The sequence below is a fragment of the Beta vulgaris genome, chromosome 7 (genome assembly GCF_026745355.1).
Source record: "Beta vulgaris subsp. vulgaris cultivar EL10 chromosome 7, EL10.2, whole genome shotgun sequence".
NCBI lineage: Eukaryota > Viridiplantae > Streptophyta > Magnoliopsida > Caryophyllales > Amaranthaceae > Beta > Beta vulgaris.
In genome coordinates, this window is record NC_079208.1 from 1,661,605 (window position 1) to 1,686,988 (window position 25,384).

The window sequence follows — 25,384 nt, forward strand, 5'->3', positions numbered from 1 at the left end:
TAGCATGCAAAAATGAACACTCCACAAAAGATTGTGATCAATCAAAGATGAATTATTTGATACTATCATCAATCATTGGAAGTACCAACACCACACCCCCAAGACAACATCACAAGATGTCTGAATAATTACAAGACCAGTGTGTAGAGATATACACATCTATTCACATGTATGCGTGAGTAATCCAATTCAAGGTAAAACGAACACTTGAAATCGAACACTACTACTTCCAAGTTCCAACAATCATATTCGGGTTCCTGATGCGCTCGAATAAGGACCATTATTTTTTAGCTTGCCTTCTGAGCCACCCAAGACATTGAGATCTTCGAAAAGTCGGTAAGATGGAATAAACGGCTTCTGCCCTGAAGAAGGGACACCAGTAGAGCCATTATTCAACTGCGTAGAGTTACCATTCATGGCTATACCGTTTCCAACCTTTGCAGGAAATGAGTTGACATGGTGAAGTGATCGCCCCCCTTGCATGGGTAAAGAGGCTGAATTATTAATTGCTTGTGAAGTTGAGAAATTGTTATTGTTTGTAGATGGTGGATTTTGGAAGGAATTTGATTGCTGCAGTGAACGGATACCTTGGATTTGAGAAGAGTTGCCAGTAGCTTGAGGAGTGGAATACATTGGCTGATTTCCATATTGTGAATAAACATTCGGTGATGACCAGGCTCCTTGCGGTGACACTGAAGATGTGTTCAGAGTTCCTTGAGAAGACGGATATAGGTATGGATTATAGCCAGACATTTGGTTGTTGCTGTAGCCAGAGGTCGCCTCCCATGGAGGTGGTGGATAAGCAGAAGAATATTGAGCATAACCCTGAGGAGATTGTGTTGGCATCTGAGGTTGCATCGGCTGGTATTGTGTTTGTAGCTGAGGCATGGACTGTGTCATTTGCTGGGACTGTGATTGTGGTTGAGCCCATGGCACAACATAACTGTTAAAAGATGCCTATCAAAACAACAAGACGTGTGTGGTCAATGTGAAATCATAAACTTTTCAAAAATAAATGGCACCTTATAAGATGGTATTAAATATAAATTAGCACTTCTTAGAACAGTTTAATCAAGTGCGGTATGACATTTTCTATGGACAACTATACCGAAGTGTAAAGTACCTCAAATGCATTATGTGCGGGAGCTGAAATTGGAGTTTCTGGGGTTTCAGCTGTAGTTGGACTTGTTGTCAGAACAATGCTCAAAAGGTCAATAAGGTCCTGCTCTTTTGTATTACTAGTCGATGTTGGTGCAGGTGAAGGAGCATCAAATAGTACTAATGCATTATTGCTCCCGCTGGAAGAGGCAGCATCATCAGTAGAACCTGTCCCGGCACTATGTGAGTTTGCACCTTGTGTCTTCGAGTGCCTGCAATATGACCATGTTATACAAACTGATCTTAATATTAAAAGTAAGAGACTGGATAATGGATATATATAAGATTCTAAGCACAAAACATGTGCTCACATCAGATAAAATCATTGTTCCACAGAGAAAGAAAGCAGATAATTGATATGGAAACAAGAGCTGCGTTACTTGGACCTTGGCACTTGTGTTGGACACAAGCACGTCTAATTGTCCAACTCAGCTATTTTAAATTTTTCCATAATTTGGACCCAGGTACGTCTAAATGTCCAACTCAGCTATTTCACGACATTATCCCATAATTTGGCCCAAAATGAAGTGTGAAAGTATCCATACATCATGTTTGACTGTTGAAAATCTGACACGGGTACTTGAGGTTGAATGAAGAGTCTAGTAACATAATACAAGTATAACTTGCTAAGCTGACTTGTGATTGATAAGTAGTCAGCTAGTCATTGCTTCATAAAAGGGCATATTATATAGCCTGGCCAGCTTGTCAATCGTGTTGGTGTCCTAGACGTTGTACACGAGTGACTTCTTAGATTGCCTCGAAAGTACATAAGCACAAGCATAAAGGAGCTGCACTAACTTGTTGGAACATTACAGGAGATAATCTAAAACTAATGCAGCATGCAACAGAGAGTATATTATATAGAAATATTAACCTTCGGGCAAGCAGGGCAAATTCATCCTCTTCCTCTTCCTCTTCAGGAGTCTTCAGAAGAGGTGCATCAGATGCTGGAGACTTGTTGTTCTCTGCAGAAGTTTTTTCTATTCCCTCAGTAGATTTGGCATTGGAATCTAATAATTCACTTTGTTGGACACTAACGTTCTTCTTATGATTTGGTAGAGGGGAACCAGAGGCTATTCCATCATGCCTTGCAAGCACGCTTTGCAAAGAATCATTCATCTCAAGACCTTGAGCAAGCAGCTCCTCATCCCTGCCAAGCAGCTAGAGTAAGATCAAGAAAAAAGTGGAGGCCACTAACACCTCCAGAACTGACAATTCTTCCGTATTTGTTCACACATGAACTCTTATAAGCAATAGAAAAAGCAAACTGCAACAGAACTAACGTAGTAGTAGTAATCATTTGCATCAGCTTCTTCTGATTGGCACGACAACGGTCAGCAAGATCTACAATTACTTCATCTTTCACAGACTGCACAAAAGAAAGAAGCCATGAGATTTTATTCCCTTCTTAAAATTAAATGCCATGAGATACTTTCACATTAAGACGATGCTTCCATACCATGCGGTCATTAGGATTGACAGCTTCGAGCATGTCATCCAGAAGACCCAGCGCATTTTGCATAGATTCCAATGTGGCAACACTGACCAAAACACAACCAATAGGTAAAGGATAATGTTAAGGAAGAAGTATAGCATAACAAACTTTTCCTTGTCCGTGAAACGTGAATACACTGAAGAGCATGAACATGTCATCAAAACCGAAAAGGTACCTCAAGCCCTCAATTTCAGAGCTCATGGCTTCATCCAGCCTCCGTGAAGAATTTGCAGGCATGCCAAAGCCAACTTGAGGAGCTCTTGATGGACGGGAGACAGGTGGTGTAATTACTGGGGCTGAACGGGGAGAGCGCTGGGGAAAATTGACGCCGGAACGCTGCCATGAACATTATAAATTAGCATAAATAGTGAAACATATCAATTATCAAGATCAGCAGACAGCATTGTTTCACAAGCCACAGGAGTAAATTATACCCCCCCCCCCCCCCCACCCTCCAAAAAAATAAATCTTGTGTGTTAAGATTTGATATATTTATGTTGTGAATTTGTCCCTTGTCCTAGCCAATCCAACCCTGGACAAAGATAAAAAGTGAATTTAAATTGATAACGGTACATGAATAATTCAACATTTTCTAAAATGCATCAAAACAACCCAACTATAGGGAGGTTATGTTATAAAAGCAGTTCCTTTTACGTGGAGACTTCGTATTACTAAGAGAAACCCACATGATAAAAAAGATGAAGAAATATAAAAAGCAGCACTAACACCATGCCTCTGTGTCTGTATCTAACCCACTACACCATCTCCCCCTCTCTGTCTCTATCTCACACTCCAGTCACTCTAAGCGAACTAGCCTCTCCTTTCCTCATATCAATCAGTCTATTGCTGTTTCAGGCAGCAGGATCTTATCCAATGACTAATGGTGGGTTCGGAAGAAAGTAAAACCAATTCTGAACTTTCTACTTGGTTTAGAAATTTGACTACAAGACTGCTACTATTATTATTTTAAGTTTATATGGGCATTTCATCTTTCACATATTTCTTCAAGCTTCACTGTTTCTGGTACAGGCGAAAGAGAGGGAGATGACTCTCGTTTCATCTTTCACATATTTCTTCAAGCCATCCTGACTTTATGATGAAATTAGGAGTACCACACAGTTCCAACAGAAATTCGAAACTTCCTAAACAAGAATTTTTAAAAGCCAACATACCAACAGCAAGCTGAAAATCAATAAAATGATGGCCATCAGATTCTATAACAGTCAAACAACATTTGGATCCATGACATTGAGGAGGTGACATCAAAGTATCCAAATAAGAAGCTTGCAAAATGTGGTCAACACTGGAGCAAAGTCCATGAACCCAAGCACTCACAAAAAAAGTTATGAGCTTACCCTCAGTTCATCACAAGCCCAGAAATATTGAGAATATTTTCCACCAGGACCACCAAATGCTTCTTGCCACGAATCCAGAAGTACCAAAATTTTGTCTCTTACATGCATGTCTGCCTGAAGATTCAAGTAAAAGCACTATATAAGTAATAGAAGGCATTTTCAAAAGTTTATAGGCATTTTCAGATGATAGGAAAGGGAAAGCATCACAATACTAAAAACTATAGACAGACAGATGTTTATGCAGACAATAGAATCTTAAAAGCTCATGTATATGCATGAGTTAGTAATGCAGACATATATCCTTTTGCCAGCCAACTATAGCCAGCTACTCTGTTAACTGCAGATCAGCAAGACACGACACATATGTTCCTTGTTACACACCAATCTAACCTTGCCGCTTTTGACTCTTCTGTAGAAAGTAAAAATTATTTTCCATTAATATATTATCTTTCAAAAATTCACATACCAAACACTCAGATTTATTTTGCCACTCTCTCAATCAGGGCATTCAGTAACTGCTTCTAAAGTTCCAAATCACAGACAATAGTGTTTTCAAGGCAACAAAAGCATAGGAAGGAGTAAGTACACCAAACTCTCCAAATGAATTTTGATGACATGGGTCAATCTAGTGCACTGGGACTTAACCATAATCACCATTGGCTACTGTAAGGTTGATGAACCAACCAAACAAGTCCTGGAATGCATATGCATATAGGCTAGCCAAGCATCACAAGCTCACCTAACTATAATTGATGTTACGAAATCACAGTTGAGTGATACTAAGAGCCAATGCAAACAGTATATGAGGCTTCTTCCAAACAAAAGCAGGAGAAAGCTTTGGTGCGATGGATTTCAAGTTCGTAGAATATCTAGCTTGAGTTACCCATGCAAGCTAGGTAACAGATGTAAAACCAAAAAAGATGTGGGTATATGAAATCAAATTTTTAGAAAGTGTCACTCAGCTATGTAACTGATTGATTCGAAGAAAACTAAAGTGCCACTCAGTTACGTAACTGATTGCTTCGAAGAAAGCTATCTATTTCAATCCTCGAGGTAACTTGATCAACAAGTCATACCTTGAATCACAACACATGGAAATGCAAGCATATCCCAGTTCGCTAATTTACACGGTAGAAGCAATGTATTTAAACAACACATATATCATGGCGACATCTAAAATATGCTTCAGAAAATTGCAAGTATTCCGATAAGTTCACCAATTCATTTTAGCTAATATGGATATGAGAACAGCGTGTTTCCATCTCGAAACACTAGCAGATCAGTATTTGTTCAATGTTGCCAATTTTGCATGATATACAAGACGGTCACCAGATGCATTTACTGTGTGGTCGAATTGAAAGCAAAGGAAACCATGAAAAGTAACTTGTCACTATTGACTAACTTCACTTCAAATCTTCAATTTCCCCAAGATACCAAAAGCCTTCAAGTACAAGAATGAAAGTAGGCCAGAAACACAATGAGGCTAACACGCACAACAATGGCCCAAAACGACACAAGACAACCACTAGTACAATAGTTAAATTTCAATAACAAGTGTTTAGTTAGAGATACACAAAACAATTTCACCAAAATCTTAAAAGCCACACCTTTTTCTTTACAAGTTTGATCATTTCATCCAATACTTTGCGCTCCGCAATGTGGTAGTGGATGTACTCGCCACAATTCTTTACCATCGTCTCCAAAAGCTACAGTACACATAAAAATCAGTTCAATTATAATCAAAAGAACTCAATTCATACCACACAAATTATATAATCAAGTAAAAAGTTACAAATTATACCGTTAAACTAAGCAATTGAACTTTAGGATTCTTTGTTTGCAACCTCCTTTTCACTTCTTTCACCACATCTTTAGCCAACCTAACAACAAATTCAACACAGAAATCATCAATCATTCATATTCAACAAATATCACAATTTCTTACCCTAAATTTTAACGAAACATCCAAAAATGGAAATTAAACCACGAAGAGGATTTTTTTTTCTCATTCATGAGAATCAAAAACTTAAAATGATTAGGTTAAAGTACAACAAATTTCAACTAAACTTAAATTGACCACAATTACTTCCATAAAAATCGAAAAAGTTAACGTAAATTCATATTCAACAAACAAACAAGCTCAAAAACGTTGAGAAAATCACTTTCACGACAAAAACATTTTTTTAAAAAAATCAACAATAAATATTCATTTGGCTCAATTCACAAATAAAAAAAGTTACAATAACCAAAATTACTTCCATAAAAAGAGTAAATTCACATTCAACAAACAAACAAGCTTAAAATCGTCGAGAAAAACACTTTCATGAACAAAAACTCAAATTAAACATCCATAACTCGTAATTTTCACCTAGATAAACAAACAAAAAAGGCGAAAATTCAAAAGTCAACTCAAAAATCAAGAAAAAATCAACAAAAAACAAGAAAAAATTAAAAAAAAAAATTACCAGTGATTAGAATTACAAAAATCACAAATTTCGATGTTCATAGTCCAATCAGGAGCAACAAGAAGCTCGCTAGTAGCTTTATCAACACGAATCGTAGCTGAAGATGAAGATGAAGAAGATGATAAAGATAACGAAGGCAACATCTTCGTTTGTTCGTTCTTCAACTTTTATTTCTTCGAATTTTTTGCAGAAGTGAGAAATTTCGTTTGAGAAGAAGAGATGAATTTAAAGGGTTTTTTTTTTTTTTTAGAGTGGAGGAGAGAGAAAGAAGATGAGAGTTTTGAGGAAGGAAGAAGTGGGTTGAATTAAAACTAACAAACAAAACAAAATATAGTAACTATAATTAAGAAGAAAAAGAAAGAAAGAATACCCTGGAATTTTGTGATCCTTTTTTCTTTCTTCTTATATGGATGAAAAAAGAGGAGAAAGTGTAGGGGAAATGACGAGTTGAACTCGGATATATGTGTATAGTAATATATTAAGCGACATTTTTGTAATAAGCTTATTAATATTTTTTGATACAAGGAAAAACTAACTAACTCATGAATTCTGACAAGTAGCAGCAAGTTATATTATGGGTCGATGCATAAAGCGTAGAACATATTCTCTCTAATTTATCCCGTAATATAGTGCTTCTGTTTCTTTTTATACGGTCTCCAAAATATAAAAAGTATAAAAAGTTGATATTATGAAAAAATACAAAGTGTAAAAATCCGCAAATCACTGCTTCTTTTGTAAGAAAAAACTAAAATGACATGAAATAAATGACAAAATAGCATGAGATTCATGTCACTATTTGTGTAGTCAATGTCATTTTTGTTAAAATTTGTATCGTTATGCATTCAACAATAAAGTTACAATATAACATGCTACACCCAAGATTCACTTTTTCCAAAAAAAAAATTATTTACACGAGCGAGATAACAAAATTAGTTAATATAATAATATATTAATTTAGGTTTATTACAAAAATGTCACTTTATATATTACTAAATACATATATCCGAAATTAAAGGGTCGCTATTAGAAAGACTAGTGCTATTTTAACTAGTGTTTTTATGTGGCTAGTTTTTTTTTTAAAAAAAGAACAATGGAAATTTCGTTTTTTGGTTTTGCTTTTCTTTGATCTTTCACTCTCTTTTTTATTACTTTTTTTATTGTTATGGTTTTGGCTTTTGAGAATGGAAATAAGCTACGTAGGTGGATCAAACTTGGCGTCCCACTCGCTTGACTAGTGTGATTAGTCTCAGTCGACACATGTTACATTCTTGTGAGAGTATCCTAAGTTAGTAAGTTCTACTTCTTCCGTTTCTTTTTACTCGCTACACTTCTCATTTCACGGACTCCTAGGCAATTTTTGGAGAAGAGAGAGGTAGAGAGTAAAAAGAAAAGGGACTCATGTGGGAGGAGAGAGATAGAGAGAGTTTATTTCCCAAAAAAGAAGTGTAGCAAGTAATGTGAAACTTCCCATAATGGAAAGTGTAGCGAGTAAAAAGAAACGGAGGAAGTAGTAATGATCATAACTTTTTTATTTGAGTAATGATCATTTTAACTATAGGATTATTATGAGAGTAAAACATTTTGTGACATAAAGGTTTTTTTTTTTCTAGTGAGTAATTATTAATTTTAGCAAGCATGTAGCACACAAATTTTTATCATTCACTAGAATGCATCCTGAGCATGATATATCCAAAGTTATGTTTTTGCTCATTGCTCATTTGAAATAATCCAAATGAGCAACATGTACTAAAAATGAGAAACTCAATGTACAAATGAGCAAAATTTAATATCGGTGTACCATGTACCTGGTACACTCGAGTGCGTGATGAATGAATTCGCATCATGAAATTTCCCTTTTCTTGTGATTAATGTCTAAAATTTGAAAGGTTTTGACCTCTTTAGTATTGATTTTTTTTTTTCAAATCAATGCAAAGACCATCTGTTCTAATTAATTAACAAATTGAATTAGTTGCTTGTTTTAGTATTGGGTTCACAACTTTTAGTGGTTGAACAATTTATGAAAGCCACTAATAATTAGTGTATAATATCACAATTTAGCATGGATCACTTAATTTCTTCCAAATCATCATGTTAGAATTAATAATTTATTTTGATAGTAAGGCTTCAAAATGTACAACGGCAAATGCAGTCCATATAAAATCTCATAGCTCAAAACTATAAAAGACTTTATGTAGAATTATTTTTTTAAGATATAAAAAAAAAGTTTATAAATTTTTTCTCTCAAGGACAAGACATAAACTACCAAAAAACAAGGTTAGCTAACTTCTTGTCAGCATAAACATCAATATCTTGTCTTAATTATGTGATTAATTATGTGATGGGAGATGAACATGTAGTAGTACTTTAGAAGTACTAGCCGATGAAATAGTTAAATCAAACATGTGTACCTAAATTTATGCTCGATAATTAGTTAAAGTTATTTTTTTTTACTCCCTCCGTCGTGTAATATAGTGCTTGTTTCTTTTTTACACGGTATCCAAGACGTAACTTTGACATTTAATATATTCACTTTTGTATTAATAAAAAAAAAAAAAGTTGATATTATGAAAGTACACATTGAGACGAATTTAACAAAATCCCACATGAATATGTTTTTTTATATATACAAATGAGAATATTCGATCAAAGATTTTAAAGTTTGACCCACCAAAAATGAAGTAGGCAGGTGCGTTCTATTCAACTTATTGGACCTGAACTTATTGGAACTTATCTGAACTGAACTTATTGAACCTGAACTGAATTTATTGGAACTTATTAAACCTGATTGGACCTGATTCAACTTATTGGACCTGATTGAACCTGATTGGAACTTATTGGACCTGATTGAACCTGATTGACCTTATTGGACCTTATTGAAACTTATTGACCCTGATTGAAACTTATTAGACCTTATTGGACCTGATTGAAACTTATTAGACCTTATTGAACCTGATTGAAACTTATTTGACCTTATTAGACAAAAACATTGACCATGAATAACATAAATATTACCACTAACGTAAATACTACCCCTCAAAATTTTTTATGGAATAATAATTATTATAATTCGTCCTTTAAAAATAATGATTATTAATTATCTCTTATGATAATTAATTTAACAAAAAAATTACTGTTTATATATTTGCCTATACATAACTTTCATCACTAATATATCTAATAGTGTTGTTTTAATTTTATAAAACACTAGTAGAAAATCAAAAAATTAATAATCATTATTATTATTGTTAACCTTAATTATTATTATGTAATTATTATTATTATTATTATTATTATTATTATTGTTAACCTTAATTATTTGACCATGATTATAATTATTGTTAACCTTAATTATTATTATTATATGTAATTATTATTATATGTAATTATTATTATTATTATTATTATTATTATTATTATTGTTAACCTTAATTATTTGACCATGATTATAATATTATTCAATAGCAATATGAATAATCAAATAATAGACAATAATACAAGTATAATACTATACATTGTGGTACTTTAATAAAAATTCTAATAATAACATAATCAGCTAATAGTAATATGAATAATAAAATAATAGACATAATACAAATAAATAATAAAATAATAGACATAATACAAATAAATAATAAAATAATAGACACTAATACAAGTATAATACTATATAATCATTGTGGTAGTTTAATTAAAATTCTAATAATAACATAATCCACTAATAGTGATATGAAATTATGAATAACAAAATAGTGGACAATAATACAAATCTTTATTAAACATTGACTATTTGGATCTTATTGGACCTTATTAGACCTGATTGGAACTTATTGGACCTTATTAGACCTGATTGGAACTTATTGCACCTGATTGGAACTTATTGCACCTGATTGGAACTTATTGGACCTTATTAGACCTTATTGGAACTTATTGCACTTATTAGACCTTATTGCAACTTATCTGAACTTATCTGAACTTATCTGAACTTATCTGAACTTATTGGACCTGAAACTTAATTTTTTAAGTTGAACAGAACGCACCCTATATTATGGGACAAATAGGGTATTAGGAAAGATAATTGATTCGAAAATTAACCTTTCGATAAATTACTAGCTAACCTGTAAGATACACCAGTTTAAAAACTATGTACAAAATTAAACACCGCAACATATTATTAAGATGAGGATTAGTTATATTTCCAACACAAACTACCACAAAAATAACTTAAAAGTCAAACCAATTTGTCATTGAATAATCAATATGAAAGTTTAAGATAATCGTGTCATTCTCTATTTATAGCTAGAGCGGTAGAGCCTAAAGCTTAGGCGAGTGTGCGATATATGGTAGTCTAGACTCTAGCGGGAGAAAGCCTTGGTAACCAACTGTTTGAGTCCAAAAAAGACTCAAACACTCACATTGGTACCATTATAACCTGGTATTGGTATCACATTGTTATCAGGATTGGTACCAAGCAACTTTACTTTGGTATCAAAATTTTCGGACAATGTACCAATCTAACCTAGCATTGGTACCAAACACGCGAGTGAATTTTCCAAAGCTTAAAATGACCAAATTGCCCCTGTTTGAGTCTCCTAAAAGACTCAAACGGTTGGTTGCCTAGACAAACTCCTCTAGCGGCGCCTTGAGTTTTGCGAGATTTTATTGTATTCCAAAATACAATAAAAATAATTATATCAGCTTTTTTTATTTTCCATATCCTCAAAGTCATATGTTTTTTTTTATGGTTGAAAAAAAATACTTCCTCTGTTCTATTTTAAATGAAACGTTTGTTCCCCTCAAAAAAAAAATGAAACGTTTGTTTTTTATGCAACTCGTGCGCTTCTTTAATCACCAATATTTTTAGTTGTGCACACGTAAAAAAAATATACAAATTTTTTCTTTGATAGTATGCATCGAGACGAATCTAACAAGAGCCTACTTGACTATGTTTTTCTTTATATGACGATAAATTGATATCAAAAATTAATCAATGAATGATATCATTTCACCAAATGTTTTATTTAAAACAGAATGGAGGAAATATCGGTAAAAATTATAAAAGCTTGATATTTTAAATACATATTTAAGTTATTTATTCTTTTAATTAATAATTAGTATTTAAGTTCGAACGTTAGTACGGGTAGTATTTTTGTACGAACTTAATATGCAATTTTCTCCATTTGCATTAAAATATAATAAATAAAAATCAACATTTAAAAGGTACAAATATAATACTGTGTACATTTAAAGCATGATCAAGAGTTGGTTGAGATGGTAATCGTACTATGTTTAATAGCAAGAAGTCATAAGTTCAAATCTTATTGCAAGTTTATTTGATTTATTTAGTACCCCATTCATTCTCTAAAAAGTTTACTATTAGCTTTGGTACAAAAAGTAGATAAAAAGATCGATAGAATTAAAAAATATATACATGTAAATATGAGAGAAATGTCATGAGTAATTTAAGTTGATAAAAATTATTTTTGTGTCATTATATACGTGTTTAAATAAAAACATCCATAACAATAACCCTTTTATTGAATAAATATATAGAAGTCCCTTGTACGGAAGGGGGAAAATTGGGGATTCTTCCTTGTAAGGGGTGAGACTCGATCTCTTTCTCTGAAATCGAAGATAATACCAATACCACTAAACTATCACCTACTGCTCGTGTAGACCCATATATAGAGACACGGAAAATCCATATGAAAGGAATTTTTCTCTTAAAATAACAGTTATGAATATTCTGTCTGAAGAAGTTTTAAAAAATACAGAAGTCTAATACTCCTGTGTCTCTTTCAGCGGCCGGCTTTGTCATATTATGTGTCAAAGTAGCTTACTTTATTATACTCTTCAGTCATTTCACGTTTTGACCAAAATTAGTAACACGATTAAAGATGAAAATAGGATTTAGCATTTAGAGCTACTTTATTACTTATTAGTGAAAGAGGCACGTCATTTGGCCAAACATGCCATATGCGTCATTACTCAGTGTTTTTTTTACTTGCTACATTTGATAATGTACAACAATTACAGCAACGTCATTTTCATATTTTTGGAAGGGTATTTTTGAGCCATTTAATGTAAAATAATGTGAAAAAGGTAAAAAATAGTACTTTTGGGTAAAAAAAGAGAAAAAAAAATATAATAGTAATACTTTATAGTAGGTCAAATACCCCAAATAAGGAAATGTAGCAAGTAAAAAGAAACACCCATATACAAAATATGTAGCAAGTAAAAAAAACGGAGGGAATACTAGGTAATCAGAAGAGCACAACCTTAGGGATGATAAAACACTACTCCCTCCGTTTCCTAAAGATCTTCCCACTTACTGTTGATACAGATACCAAGGAAAATCAAGTTGTGTGGGGCATGGTGTGAGTAAAGTAGGAGAGAGAAAGGGGTTAAGATAAATAAACAAATAAAAAGGGGTTTGAGTAGGAGAGAGAAAGGGAGTAAAATTGAATTAATAATGTAATGGTGGACCATATGATAGTGACATGAGAGGGTAAATAGGGAAATTTGTTTTGCCAAATAAGGTATAAAGCAAAAGTGGGAAGATCTTTTGAAAACACCCTTAAACAGAAAGAGGGAAGATTTTTAGGAAACGGAGGGAGTATTAGCTAGAGGGTATCTTGTCTACTATTACTCTATTAGGGATAATGTTGTAATTTATAAACCTATGTTTGTGTTCAAACACACTTGTTATTGATAAATCAACCCATGTTTATGTGTTTAAGACACTTGTTACTTACAAAACAACCCTTTGTTGAAGTGAATCAAATGTAACTTTGTCAAAAAGTAAGATTGTGATTTCTAACAACAAGTAAAAGATGCATCTATTTGCGCATTTTCGCCAGTTTTTCCCTGAAAAAGTGCAACTTGATATTTATAGAAATCCATGTTTATGTGTTTAAAATACTGGTTAATTATTTTAAATCAACACATGTTTGTGTGTCTTAGACACTTGTTATTTACAATTTAATCTGATCTGCTTGTGTTTATTAATATGCTAAAATTACAATAATGTCCTTGATAGTGGGCAAAGTGCCCTCTAGCTGATAGTGTATTATCATTTCTCTAGCCTTGGTATTGTTATATACTTCCTACATCCTGAGATAGTGAAGAATAGTAGTTGATTAGAGCTTTCCTTCGAATCCAGGAGATTTTGGGATTAATTCTCATCACCTTGCCCAAAAACAAAATAGTATATACTTTTTCCGTTCTGTTTTAATTGAAAATTAGAGTGTTGGTATGAGGATTTAGGAGAACATAGAGATAGAAAGAGAAAGAGGAACTCCATATGATGAAGAGGTAGAGAAAAATAAGTACCAAATATAGTAACGTTTCATCGATTTTAAAATATGTCTAAAATGGTAAGTGTTTCATTTAGAGTGGAGAAAATATATAATTCGGATGGATTGATATATTAGGTCCATGTTTGGGGATGTCATTAATTGCCTCATTTTCTTTTTGTGTAATTTATTTGGCCCGATGATACGCCCAAACCAATTGGTATAAAAAGTTATTAATATGGCACCATTGACTTGGGGGAAGCTCATCAACCTCAATTAGCAAATCAACTGCCAATTATGCACGAAATTATCATTTTTTGCAATTAATAAAGATTAAGTAGCATGGATATAGATGAAGAATTAGTTATTAGGCTCGGGCTATGTCGCGGGTAAGAAAAGTTCATTTATTAATATAATATTTTATGATAATAACACTAAATACTACTTAATCTAGTGGTTAAGACTTTAGTATATGTATCCAAGGTTTCGGGATCAAACCTTACATTGCATGAACTAAAACTACCTAAGGAGAACGCCACGTGGCACAGTTTCTTGTTTATGCACACCTTTTAATATATTTGTATAGATGTCAATTAGATTAATTAACAAAATATGTAATACTTTCTAATTTCTATTGACCCAATATACAATATTGCTTCTTTTTTTTTTGTTGAACCAATATTGCCTTTGTAGCCCCCTTTATGATTACACCAAAAAAAAGAAATCAAGCAGATACAAGTAATGCGGGCATGGTGCACCATGCCATATATATGTAATACTAGTTTTTCACCCGTGCAAAAATGCACGGGAAGTTTATTTTTTTGATTTAATTTTTTATATCAAATAAGAATGTGTATATATTATGTTATACATGGTAAAACACTGCAAGTTTGCATGTAGCATTTATTGAAGAGGAAACACGAAAAAACCCTTTTATCTCAACGAAGTGAATGAACATCACAAATGAATTATTAAATGACAATAATAATAAGAGTTTTTAAAAACATTTTGAACCACGTCTTTGTACTATACATTTGTGGTAAATTTGAGTTTTCACGTTCTTTATCAGCTATTAATGTTTTTCAAACCCTTTTTGCTAATAACTCTTGATATGACAATATATATTTAAAATTATATAATACGTCCCTTGAAATCATGGTGTATCTATATTTATATAAATATGTAATGAAATAGTATAAACATAAAAAGTAGAGCAGGCAACCAGCAAGTTGGGCTGGCAATCAGTTCAAGTTTGGTTGGATTTGCTTTCGGGTTTACTACACATTTAATAAACAGGTTGAAATACTCAACTATGACCCGACCTATTTGATAAGCGAATTACCCGTTGAACCCATTTAATCATAATTAGTATTATACAAAATATTAATTATTTTCTTAAAAGTATATATGAGAGAGTTCACTGTTGAAAGTATCCATGTTTAATATTTCTTATAATAATTGTGACCAATTTTAGCAATATTTACTTTTTTAACCAAATTTTAGATTTATCAATATATTTTTCGAGAATTTTCTACATATATGTAAGTTAATAAAGTCAAAGCATGTCAATTTCGAGTCGAAAATGTCAACCTCAACCTACCTGTTTAATCAATGGGTTATAAAATCGGTCAAAGTTCCAATCCTAACCTGCTTATTTTGGGTTAGGTTCGGGTCGTATTTCGTATTGAGTTAGCTTTTGCAAACCCTACATAAAGTAATGACATTATAATTTACACTGTATAGTAAATGTAAATTAATAAAGAAATTAAAGAGAAAATACATTTTTCAATTTAGTTTATTAAAAAAAAACATGTAACTCATGTTATCAAATAGACAATAAATTTCATGTATATTGTAATATATTTGTAATGTATAAATTTTCTTCTAATATATACCTAAGAAATGAATATAGAAATATCAGTTATTAATGTTCATCAAACCCTTTTTGCTAATAATCTTGATATGACAATATATATTTAAAATTATATAATACGTCCCTTGAAATCATGTATATATATATATATAATATATATATATATAATATATATATATATATATATATATATATATAATATGTAATGAAATAGTATAAACATAAAGTAGAGTGGCAACCAAGTTGGGCTGGCAATCAGTTCAGGTTTGGTTGGATTTGCATTCGAGTTTACTAAACATTTAATAAACAGGTTGAAATACTCAACCCTGACCCGACCTATTTGATAAACGAATTACCCGTTTAACCCATTTAATCATAATTATTATTATACAAAAATTTCATGTATATTGTAATATATAAATCAAATATATATTGTAATGTATAAATTTTTTTTTCTAATATATACCTAAGAAATGAATATAGAAATATCCTACACGATATTATGATCTTGTAATGAGAATCGTATAAATTAAAATGGGTTTAACCTTAAACAAAATAACTAAATGGGCTTGTTATCTAAAATGATATAATATTGTATTAAGATTTAAGAATAGTCTAAAATTGGCTTACAACCCGTGCGATGCACTATACTGAAATATAAATTATCTATAATAATCAGTATTATTATTATTATTATTATTATTATTATTATTATTATTATTATTATTATTATTATTATCCATATAAATAATTAAGGGTCTGTTCTCTTCGGCATAAAACAGCTGAACTGAACTGAATTGAATTGAACTGAACTGAATTGAACTGAACTGAATTGAACTAAACTGAACTGATCTGAACTGAACTGAACTGAATTGAACTGAACAGAACTGAAATGAATAGTGATATGTGAGAGTAAAAGTATTGTCAAGAGCTGAACTGAACGGAACTGGTCTGAACTGAATTGAACTGAACTGAACTGAACTGAACTGAAAATAAGCTGGGGAGAACAGGCCCTAAATGGTACTAAGTTAATAGCACATACATTGCTTAGGTTAATTTAATTAACTTTGAGTAACATTTAGTGGTCAAACTTGTTCAAACTCGCTTTAAGCTCAATAAATTTTCTTACAATGAATCTAATTGTTTATATCAATATTGTTACATATTAAAAAAATATCTATTCCCCCTAGATAGCATGGTTTTCATTTGCGGTCAGCAAAATATGTGCTGATAATTAATATTAATAACATATAGTATCTAAGAAAAAATATGAAAACCCAAAATATTTCAATTTAGAAATTGAATATTTTGTGATATTTACATTAAAATCATGAAGTGATCATACACAACTAAATATTGAAATAATTTAAGAAAGATATAAATGAGAAATAAAAGATTAGATGGCTTTTAAAATTTGTTACTATTGACTTGCGAAATAATTTACATCTTGACTATTTGAGAAATAATTTATATTAAGATTATCTGGACGTGCATAATGCACATGGATTTTTTTTAGTTCTCAAATAGTTTTTTTAAATTCCAAAATTATTGGAATGACTACATTTAAAATTGAAAGATTATAAATTGTAAATTTATATTTCATGATATAATCTTTTCATTAGGGCTATCAAAATTAAAGTTGATCCAATATGATAACTCGTCTCGAATCTAACTTGAAAATTTCGGATTTGGGTTAAAATTTTCGACCTGAAAAAAAAATGGGTCAGCCCAACCCGACCAGAAAAAAATGGGTTAGGTTCAGGTTGAATTTTTGAACCTCAAAACAATCAGAATAATCTGACTTTGAAGTGGGTCAAATTCAAGGCAGGCCAACCTATGTTTATCTAACTTGTATTAGACCAAACTCGTTTCTTTAATATTCTAAATTTGATTAAGTTGGCATTTGAATTCAAGACTCACTCAATATGTTGAATTATTGCAATGATTAAATTTTAAATCAGGTCATTTTGGGTTGGTTTCGGTCAACCTGAAATCGAAAAGGTCGGGTTCAAATTCTAATTTTCGACCTAAAATCAGAATCAAGTCAAGTTTGGATTAGGGGTAAGTGATCCGAAATAGAAATCAGGTGAACTTGAAATTAATTCAACTCGAACTTATTGCTACCCTACATTATTAATATATAGACAAACGACACGTAAAGATAATTATTGTATACTACAATAATATCTAATAATAATGTACTCTACTGGAGTAATAATTAACAATATAAAAAGTTGTGAAAATTATCAATCCTGCAACTCCAAAATAAATTGTCTACATTATAAATCAAATCTACGACTACGGGTAAGTTAAATAAATGGTAATGTAAAATGGTAAGTTATATCAATATTAACATTGTTTATTATTAGTTAGCAACTTTGCCGGAATTATACACGAACTAATATGATTGTAAAGTACTTACATTTGCTGAGTGAAACTTACCAAATTTATGAGATTGTAATTGATCCATTTTACACGTGGTACTAAAAAAATGAGAATAAGTATAATGATGACATGTGGCGAAATGAGTAATATCTTGACACATAGGCAAAATTTTCTAGCTTTATATATATATATAGATGTTGTGTTGCCTCTAGAGGTGGGCATGGGCCGGGCCTGTTCACGAGCTCGCTCCATGGACTTGAGTAAATGGCGGCCCGAGCCGGGCCCATGAGTGGTGGGTCGTGCCGGGCTTGAAATTTCAAAAAATTGTCTCGGCCCGGCTCGGGCTGCGCTCGTGTTTCTCGCGAGCCTGGCCCATGTTTTATGTTTTTTTTTTGTATTTTTAACATTTTTAGAGTAAAAAACAAAGAAAAGGAGCGTTCGGCCTGCGGGCCGACCCATGCGGGCTCGTGCCGGTGCGGGCCGGAAATAAAATTTCTTGACCGCGACAGGCCCGGGTCCCACGTAACAGACAACGGGACAACGGGCCGGGCCAGGTCCAAATCGTGTCGGGCCGGCCTGGCCCGCGTGCCAGCCCGGCCATGCCCACCTCTAGTTGCCCCTTTCAAACAAATCTTTCAAACACCATGAGTCCATGACTGAGTTTTGAAGCCGCTTACATGCCCATAAATCAATCCTTCACTCAATCAAGACATGTAATTGTATTATTATTGATCCCTGCCAAAACATATTAAATATTAATTGTAAATTGGATCAGACTCCTTTTTGACTCGTGTAAATTGAAAAATATAGAACATAGAGTAATTCTGTTACTTTTCTTCATAAAAATGCTTTCATCTATTAGGTCATGTTTTTTTGGGCTGAATTGAAGTGAACTCAACTGAAACTGTGAGAATAAACTAGTTGAATTGAAGTAAATTGAAAAATATAGAATATATAGTAATTCTGTTACTTTTTTCTTCATAAAAATGCTTTCATCTATCAAGTCATGTTTTTTTGAGCTGAATTGAAATGAACTCAACTGAAACTGTGATAATGAACTAATTGAATTGAAATTAAGCCAAAAAAAAAAATATAGGGCCATAAGCCAGAAATTGTAAATCATGTTATTAATTGATGTCATTAAAGTCAAAATATGTATAATTTTGACTTTTGCCATCCAACAAATTTACTATGTTTGTTGATGTTGTAACTAAATTAAAATACTGTTGCACATAAAATGAAAATAATTCAACCAACTCATACTCATTGTCTCATTGACCAACTTAGCAATTTTTTATAAATCCACAAAAAGCCGCCACATTAATTTTTTCAAACAATACAACCCAAGTCAACGGTCCAATTACTTGTTCTTATAGTCTTCCATTTCTCTGTTATTCTCATCCATTTTTTCATATCTGACCAACAAAAATATCATCCCATCAAAAAGAAAAAAATGTCTCATTTCAAGAATTTATTACACTTGATATTTGCTGCATTTATACTGAATTTATATCCATACATAATAGTTACATCACAATGTAACAGTGATTGCAATTTAGCTTTAGCATCATACTATGTGTTACCAGGTTCAACACTTGATCATATATCTAGTTACTTCACCAATACTTCTCTACGTGAATTTAGTGATGAAATTGTCAGCTACAATCGTCATGTAATCCCCAACAAAGATGATCTTCGACCGAACATCCGAATCAATATACCATTTTCATGTGGGTGTGTTAATGACACATTTCTTGGTCATATGTTTATTTACCAATTTCAAACTGGTGATACATATGATCATGTTGCAAGAAATAATTATACAAATCTTACGACGTCGAATTGGATTGAGCAGTTTAATGGTTATAGTAGGTTTAATGTGCCTAATGGGGTGTTTATTAATGTACCTGTTAATTGTTCATGTGGGATTAGAAGTGTTTCAATGGATTATGGGTTGTTTATTACTTATCCACTTCAACAAGGTGAAAGTTTAAGGTCTATTTCTCAGGAGTTCAATTTGAGTGAGAGTTTATTGCAGGGTTTTAATCCTGGTGTGGATTTTAGTGCTGGAACTGGCTTGGTTTATATTCCAGGAAGAGGTAATTTTTTTCAAAGTTATGGTAAATTTTGTTAAGTAATCTGGGTTTTTTCATCCTGTTTTTGTTTGGTGTAAACTTGTACCTGAAACCCCATTTGTTTACTTGCTAATGAAGCCCGAAAATGGCTAGGACTAGATGTTTTTGAAACCCCTGTTGTTTTCGTGCTACATAAGTATAATGTGGAACTAACCAAGCTTGCTTGGTGGAGGTGGTGGGGAACTCACCTTGTGACTTGGAGGTCATAAGTTCGTACCCCACTACCTACTTATGTTTGGGAGTAGGGATTCCCTTATGTCCCCTACTCTCAAACGTTGACCTGTGTAGCTAGGTTGACTGACTTGAGTGAGGTGCTGGTCCAGTAGGAGAACAAGTTGTTAACTTTGTGGTGCTGAAGATAACAAATTGATTAAAGTGATTATTGGGTTAAGTTGATTCAAGGAGTGACTAATGATGCTAGAGATTGATAAAATCCATAATTTTTGATGAAATTTGTAGGCATGGCTCATTTTCATTTTTTGTTGTCAAAATTCATTTCTGAAAAGGATGAATTTGCCAGGCCAACTTTCATTGTTGTATTACAGACGCTTTCGAATAAACACTCTTGAATTTTTACATTGCAAAATGGGAATTTAATCTGTGAAAGTGTTCAGGCTATGTGGTAACTTTGAATGGATCTGACAAGTGAATATTGTCTTTCTTGTTTCCAACATAAGTCAATGCTTGCTACTAAGTCTTTGTGTGTTCTAACTTAGAAATGGTGTTTGATTTGGGTACATTAATGATAGTGTTTTCAGTACTATATGTGTTTTTTCTTGAATCATCTGTCTTGATTTGTTCTACTTTCTCTGGTTTCATCTTGCAGACCAAAATGGAACCTACCCGCCCATGATTACAAGGTAACTGTTCTCTGTTGATAGTATACTTACCAACCATCTATGTTACTCGGATCTGAACACTTGTGTCGGACTATGGGTATGTATCCAAGTACCTGACTAGGCAATTTACGAGTAATTTTTTAATTATACCACCAAATGAAGTGTCGAAGTATCCATATTCATGTTGGAGTAACATAGTCTTACAACCATTATATTGACTTGGTATTTTCTCATTACTTTTGTTTGGCACATAATTGACACTCTTTCTTTCTCTCTATGTTATTTCTCTTCATGGAAGAAGTGTTTCGGGATCAGGTAATTGGTTTTTCCCCTCTTGACTATGTTCTTTACTTCATTTTAGTGTCTTATACTTTCAATCATAGTGTTGCATACCTGAGAAAATATACTTTTCGTTGTAGTAAGCTCTCTTAGTTGGCCTATGATTTATAGTATCATCTCCTTTTGTGCAAGGTCTTTCTGGTGGAGCCATTGCTGGTGTATGCATAGCGGCAGTTGTGTTGATTGTCCTGTCAGTTGGGCTGTATTTTAGATGCAGGAGAAGTAAGAAGATGAAAGAAACTGAAATCCTCTCGGATAAACCAGCATACGTGTTAACACATTCAAGTAATGCTTATTCTCTCTCGCTCCCTCTCCCTATCTCTGCTTCCTTCTTATGTATGCATCATAACTCTGAATACTCCCTTCATGATCTCCAGTACGCACATTTGATCATTAATATCTTTGATTAGTATTCGTGTGTAAGTAAAAATTACAGAAAGTTAACTTGTTACACAGTGATAACTTACAGTCCAACTCTAAAGTTAAAACTTATATTTATATAGTGTTACAATTACATGAGAACATAGGAGGTATCTTGCATTGAAAAATTCATCCAACATCTTGAGGTGATCATGATTAATGTATACTCTTGAATTTGAATAGCTCTTAATCTTAAAGCTTCCTATCTAAAATGCAGGTTTCATTAGTCGCGGTGGAGATAAAGAGAGTTCAGGAATATATATGGGAAATTCTGTGGAGTTCTCTTACCAAGAGCTTGCAAAAGCTACAAATAATTTCAATGCAAGTTGTAAGATTGGTGCAGGTGGATTTGGAGAAGTCTTCTTTGCAGAGCTAAGAGGCGAGGTAATTAGTACTTGCATCTCTAATTTGCTTAATATTCTGTTAAACGATGCTTCTTTTCTGCGTTTTATGCACTCTTTATGTTACTTCTTGGTACTTGTCTACTTTAATTTGTCAAGTTCAGAAGTTCTAAACAATTGGAGTACTAAATGTATGCTCTTTGAATCATACTTCGACTTCAGAAAGCAGCAATCAAGAAGATGGATATGCAAGCCTCAAGGGAGTTTGTGGCTGAGTTAAACGTCTTAACTCGTGTTCATCACCTGCATCTGGTACCCTTCCTGCTTTGTACTTTTTAACTTACAGATGGATGATGAAAATCGTCTGATTTAAGCCATAAAAATCCATCAATATTTATGCAAGATTTATAAAGAGAATATAGTACATTCCACAATCATGTAGGATATATGTAATCCACTGACTGATAAACATTCAAACATTTTAGCTTTTCTGCTGTCTAAAGAAAACAATCAGCTTTTCTGTTTATATAAACTGATCAAAATATATAGACCATACCAGATTGGCAATATCGAAATTTTGAACTATGACAGAAATCTAGGCCTATAGGTAGTTTCATTGGCTTTAATAGCCCTCCTCTGCTCTATCTGTTCACCATTCGTTCCATAAACAATACTTCCTATATCCGAATTTAGTTGCAAGAATGCACGATCCAACGTTAGAGTAAAAGCAGAGAGAAATTATTAGCAAATAATTAAGGTCTGCTGTTGCTTCTTTTTTTTCTGAAATCCAAACTAGTACTCCATTTCATTATTGTATCTTTGAGCATGAATGAGAAATTCTCTTGTGTGCAGGTCCGCTTACTTGGATATTGCATGGAGGATTCGCTTTTCGTGGTTTATGAGTACATTGATAATGGCAACTTAAGCCAACATCTACACAGCACAGGTGCTTATATGTTCTGAAATTTACATCCTTGGAATTGATAATACTAATTAAGCGGGTGCTGATAATTGTTTCATTCACTGTAATGTTAGGAAGAGATCCATTGCCATGGTCTACTAGAGTGCAAATTGCCCTTGATTCCGCTAAAGGTCTTGAGTATATCCATGAACATACTGATCCTGTTTACGTTCATCGTGATATCAAACCAGCAAACATATTGATAAACAAGAACTTCCAAGCCAAGGTAATTTGCTTACCTCTGACTTAGCTTGCTGGAGATTTACAAGTTTGTTTGCTCACAATTATGTCATGTTTTTAGGTTGCAGATTTTGGACTGACAAAACTAGTGGAAGTTGGTTCGACTTTGCCAACTCGTCTTGTAGGGACATTTGGATACATGTCACCAGAGTAAGTTTGCTTGATCTAGTTGATCATCAGTGGGTTTTAGCAGTTAGACTTTGTTTGGTTGGACTGATAATATATTCCAAGGGAAAATACTATTGTAATTTGCACCTTATAGGCTTCTTTATTTGTTGTGGCTAACGAAAACAAACGATTATGGCTTCATTACAGTAATCTAAAAATGAACAACTGAGTTATAAGTGCTGCTTCATTCAGGTATGCTCAATATGGTGAAGTGAGTCCTAAGCTAGATGTTTATGCATTTGGAGTTGTTCTTTTTGAACTCATATCAGCAAAAGCAGCTATTGTACGGGAAAGTAGATTGGCTGTTGAATCAAAGGGTCTTGTTACTCTGGTACGCTCATTTCATGTATTTGCAACTCAAAATTTTGATTACAATGTAGTTAAGTCTATTATATACTGAACAGTTCTATATGAAAACCATCAAGGGGTGTACTTAACAGTAATCAAGGGTGGTTGATTCTACTTTCTTTGTAGTTATGCGCGGTTTTTGGTTATAAATCATTTACTTGAACACATATTTCTCATTATAATGCAGTTTGAGGAAGTACTAAATCAACCTGATCCGAATGAGATAGGCAAGCTTGTTGATCCTAGGCTGGGTAACACGTACCCCCTAGAGTCGGTCCATCAGGTGAGAAATCGACTGAGTTGGACCATCAAATTAATGGTTAAAATGAGTGTTTTCTGATTCTGAAACAATTGCTCTTGTTTTATGTTTTAGGTAGCTGAGCTTGCAAAAGCATGTACTCAGGAGAACCCTCAACTCCGTCCAAGCATGAGATCGGTTGTGGTTGCTCTAATGACATTATCATCAGCAAGCGAAAATTGGGATGTTGATTCTTTTCACAGGAACAATGAACTTATAAATCGAGTTTCTGGAAGATAGAAACTTCAGTCCTTAATAGATTGAACTGCCTTGAATCTTCTGGTTCATATACTAGGAAGCAAAACACTGAGCAAATGTTAGGATGAAGCAGAAGTGTTAATACTACTAGCTTGTAATTGCTAATGATCATTCAATAAGAGTTGATTAGTTGAGCAGATTACTACATATGTAAATGATGGAATGCTAATGAGTTTATATGTAAATCTGTGTGTAAGTCTCCAGTGAATATCTACTATAATGCATGTCTAGTAGAAATGCATAACTTGGACATGTAAATTAGACATTTCATGTTCTATGAAATGTTTATTAGTCTGCCATTCTTTGCACTTGTACCAAATATGCTATTAGAGCAAGATATAGGTTTTCATTTATGAATACTGTACATAAGATTTAGAATGTGAGAAGAGACCTTTTGTATCTTATTACTTCATACACATTGATGATTGAACATTGAAATTTATGTTTGACATATAAGAATTATGGTTTTTTCACCAAATTAAATACCACTGACAAATTTAAAAATTCACCATATACCCCCAATGTTTCAGAAATGCACCATATACCCATGAATTTCGAAAACTGTGCACCATATACCTTTTTCCTAACTGCCGTTAACTCACCGTTAGCTTTATTTACAATTTTGGCATCATTAAGCCCTAACCCTTATTCTAATCTAACCCTAACCCTTACTCTAATCCTATCCCTAAACCCTTCCCCTAACCCTAACTCCTTGGTAGCCCCACCCCACCCCTCCCCTCCACCCCTCCCCACCCCTACCCCTCCACCCCACGTCCCCACCCCACCCCCTACCCCTCCACCCCACGTCCCCACCCCTCCGTTCACCGCTGGCCTCCCCAACCCCCTTCGCATTCATTCACCGTTGGCCTCCCCCACCTCTTGTGCAAAAATCTGACCCACCCCCTCTTCGTTCACCGTCGATCCCCACCCCCTGTGCGAAAATCTGACTCATCTACTTCGATTATCGATCTTTTTTGGACGAGTGTCAGTTTAGGTCATAGAGTATTGGGTCAA

General features: G+C 33.3%; 2 protein-coding genes across 2 annotated transcripts; one reads left to right on the forward strand and one right to left on the reverse strand.

Annotated features, from left to right (window-relative positions):
* Positions 1-6,883, reverse strand: LOC104898218 (TOM1-like protein 6). The gene is made up of 10 exons (XM_010685263.4): positions 6,474-6,883; positions 5,810-5,888; positions 5,616-5,714; positions 4,009-4,122; positions 2,829-2,989; positions 2,618-2,699; positions 2,442-2,527; positions 2,033-2,308; positions 1,124-1,370; positions 1-957 (listed from the first exon to the last, which is right to left on the reverse strand). The coding sequence occupies exons 1-10, from the start codon at positions 6,614-6,616 to the stop codon at positions 244-246; spliced, it is 2,001 nt and encodes a 666-aa protein (XP_010683565.2). The 5' UTR covers positions 6,617-6,883; the 3' UTR covers positions 1-243.
* A 12,513-nt stretch (positions 6,884-19,396) lies between these two features.
* Positions 19,397-24,802, forward strand: LOC104898219 (lysM domain receptor-like kinase 3). Its single transcript, XM_010685264.4, has 12 exons — positions 19,397-20,122; positions 20,985-21,018; positions 21,299-21,312; positions 21,469-21,621; positions 21,974-22,140; positions 22,320-22,409; positions 22,950-23,043; positions 23,133-23,284; positions 23,360-23,448; positions 23,659-23,797; positions 24,002-24,097; positions 24,188-24,802. The coding sequence occupies exons 1-12, from the start codon at positions 19,477-19,479 to the stop codon at positions 24,350-24,352; spliced, it is 1,839 nt and encodes a 612-aa protein (XP_010683566.2). The 5' UTR covers positions 19,397-19,476; the 3' UTR covers positions 24,353-24,802.
* The last annotated feature ends 582 nt before the right edge of the window (positions 24,803-25,384 follow it).

What these genes read in the sequence shown, in the direction of transcription:
- LOC104898219 (XM_010685264.4), top strand. Translation starts at nt 19,477, where the DNA reads ATGTCTCATTTCAAGAATTTATTACACTTGATATTTGCTGCATTTATA. An exon ending in GGTTTATATTCCAGGAAGAG is followed by an intron (nt 20,123 to 20,984) that starts GTAATTTTTTTC and finishes TTCATCTTGCAG; the next exon opens with ACCAAAATGGAACCTACCCG. An exon ending in TTTGGATACATGTCACCAGA is followed by an intron (nt 23,449 to 23,658) that starts GTAAGTTTGCTT and finishes TGCTTCATTCAG; the next exon opens with GTATGCTCAATATGGTGAAG.
- LOC104898218 (XM_010685263.4), bottom strand. Translation starts at nt 6,616, where the DNA reads ATGTTGCCTTCGTTATCTTTATCATCTTCTTCATCTTCATCTTCAGCT. An exon ending in GGGCTTGTGATGAACTGAGG is followed by an intron (nt 2,990 to 4,008) that starts GTAAGCTCATAA and finishes TGTTCATGGCAG; the next exon opens with CGTTCCGGCGTCAATTTTCC. An exon ending in TTTGCCCTGCTTGCCCGAAG is followed by an intron (nt 1,371 to 2,032) that starts GTTAATATTTCT and finishes GTCATATTGCAG; the next exon opens with GCACTCGAAGACACAAGGTG.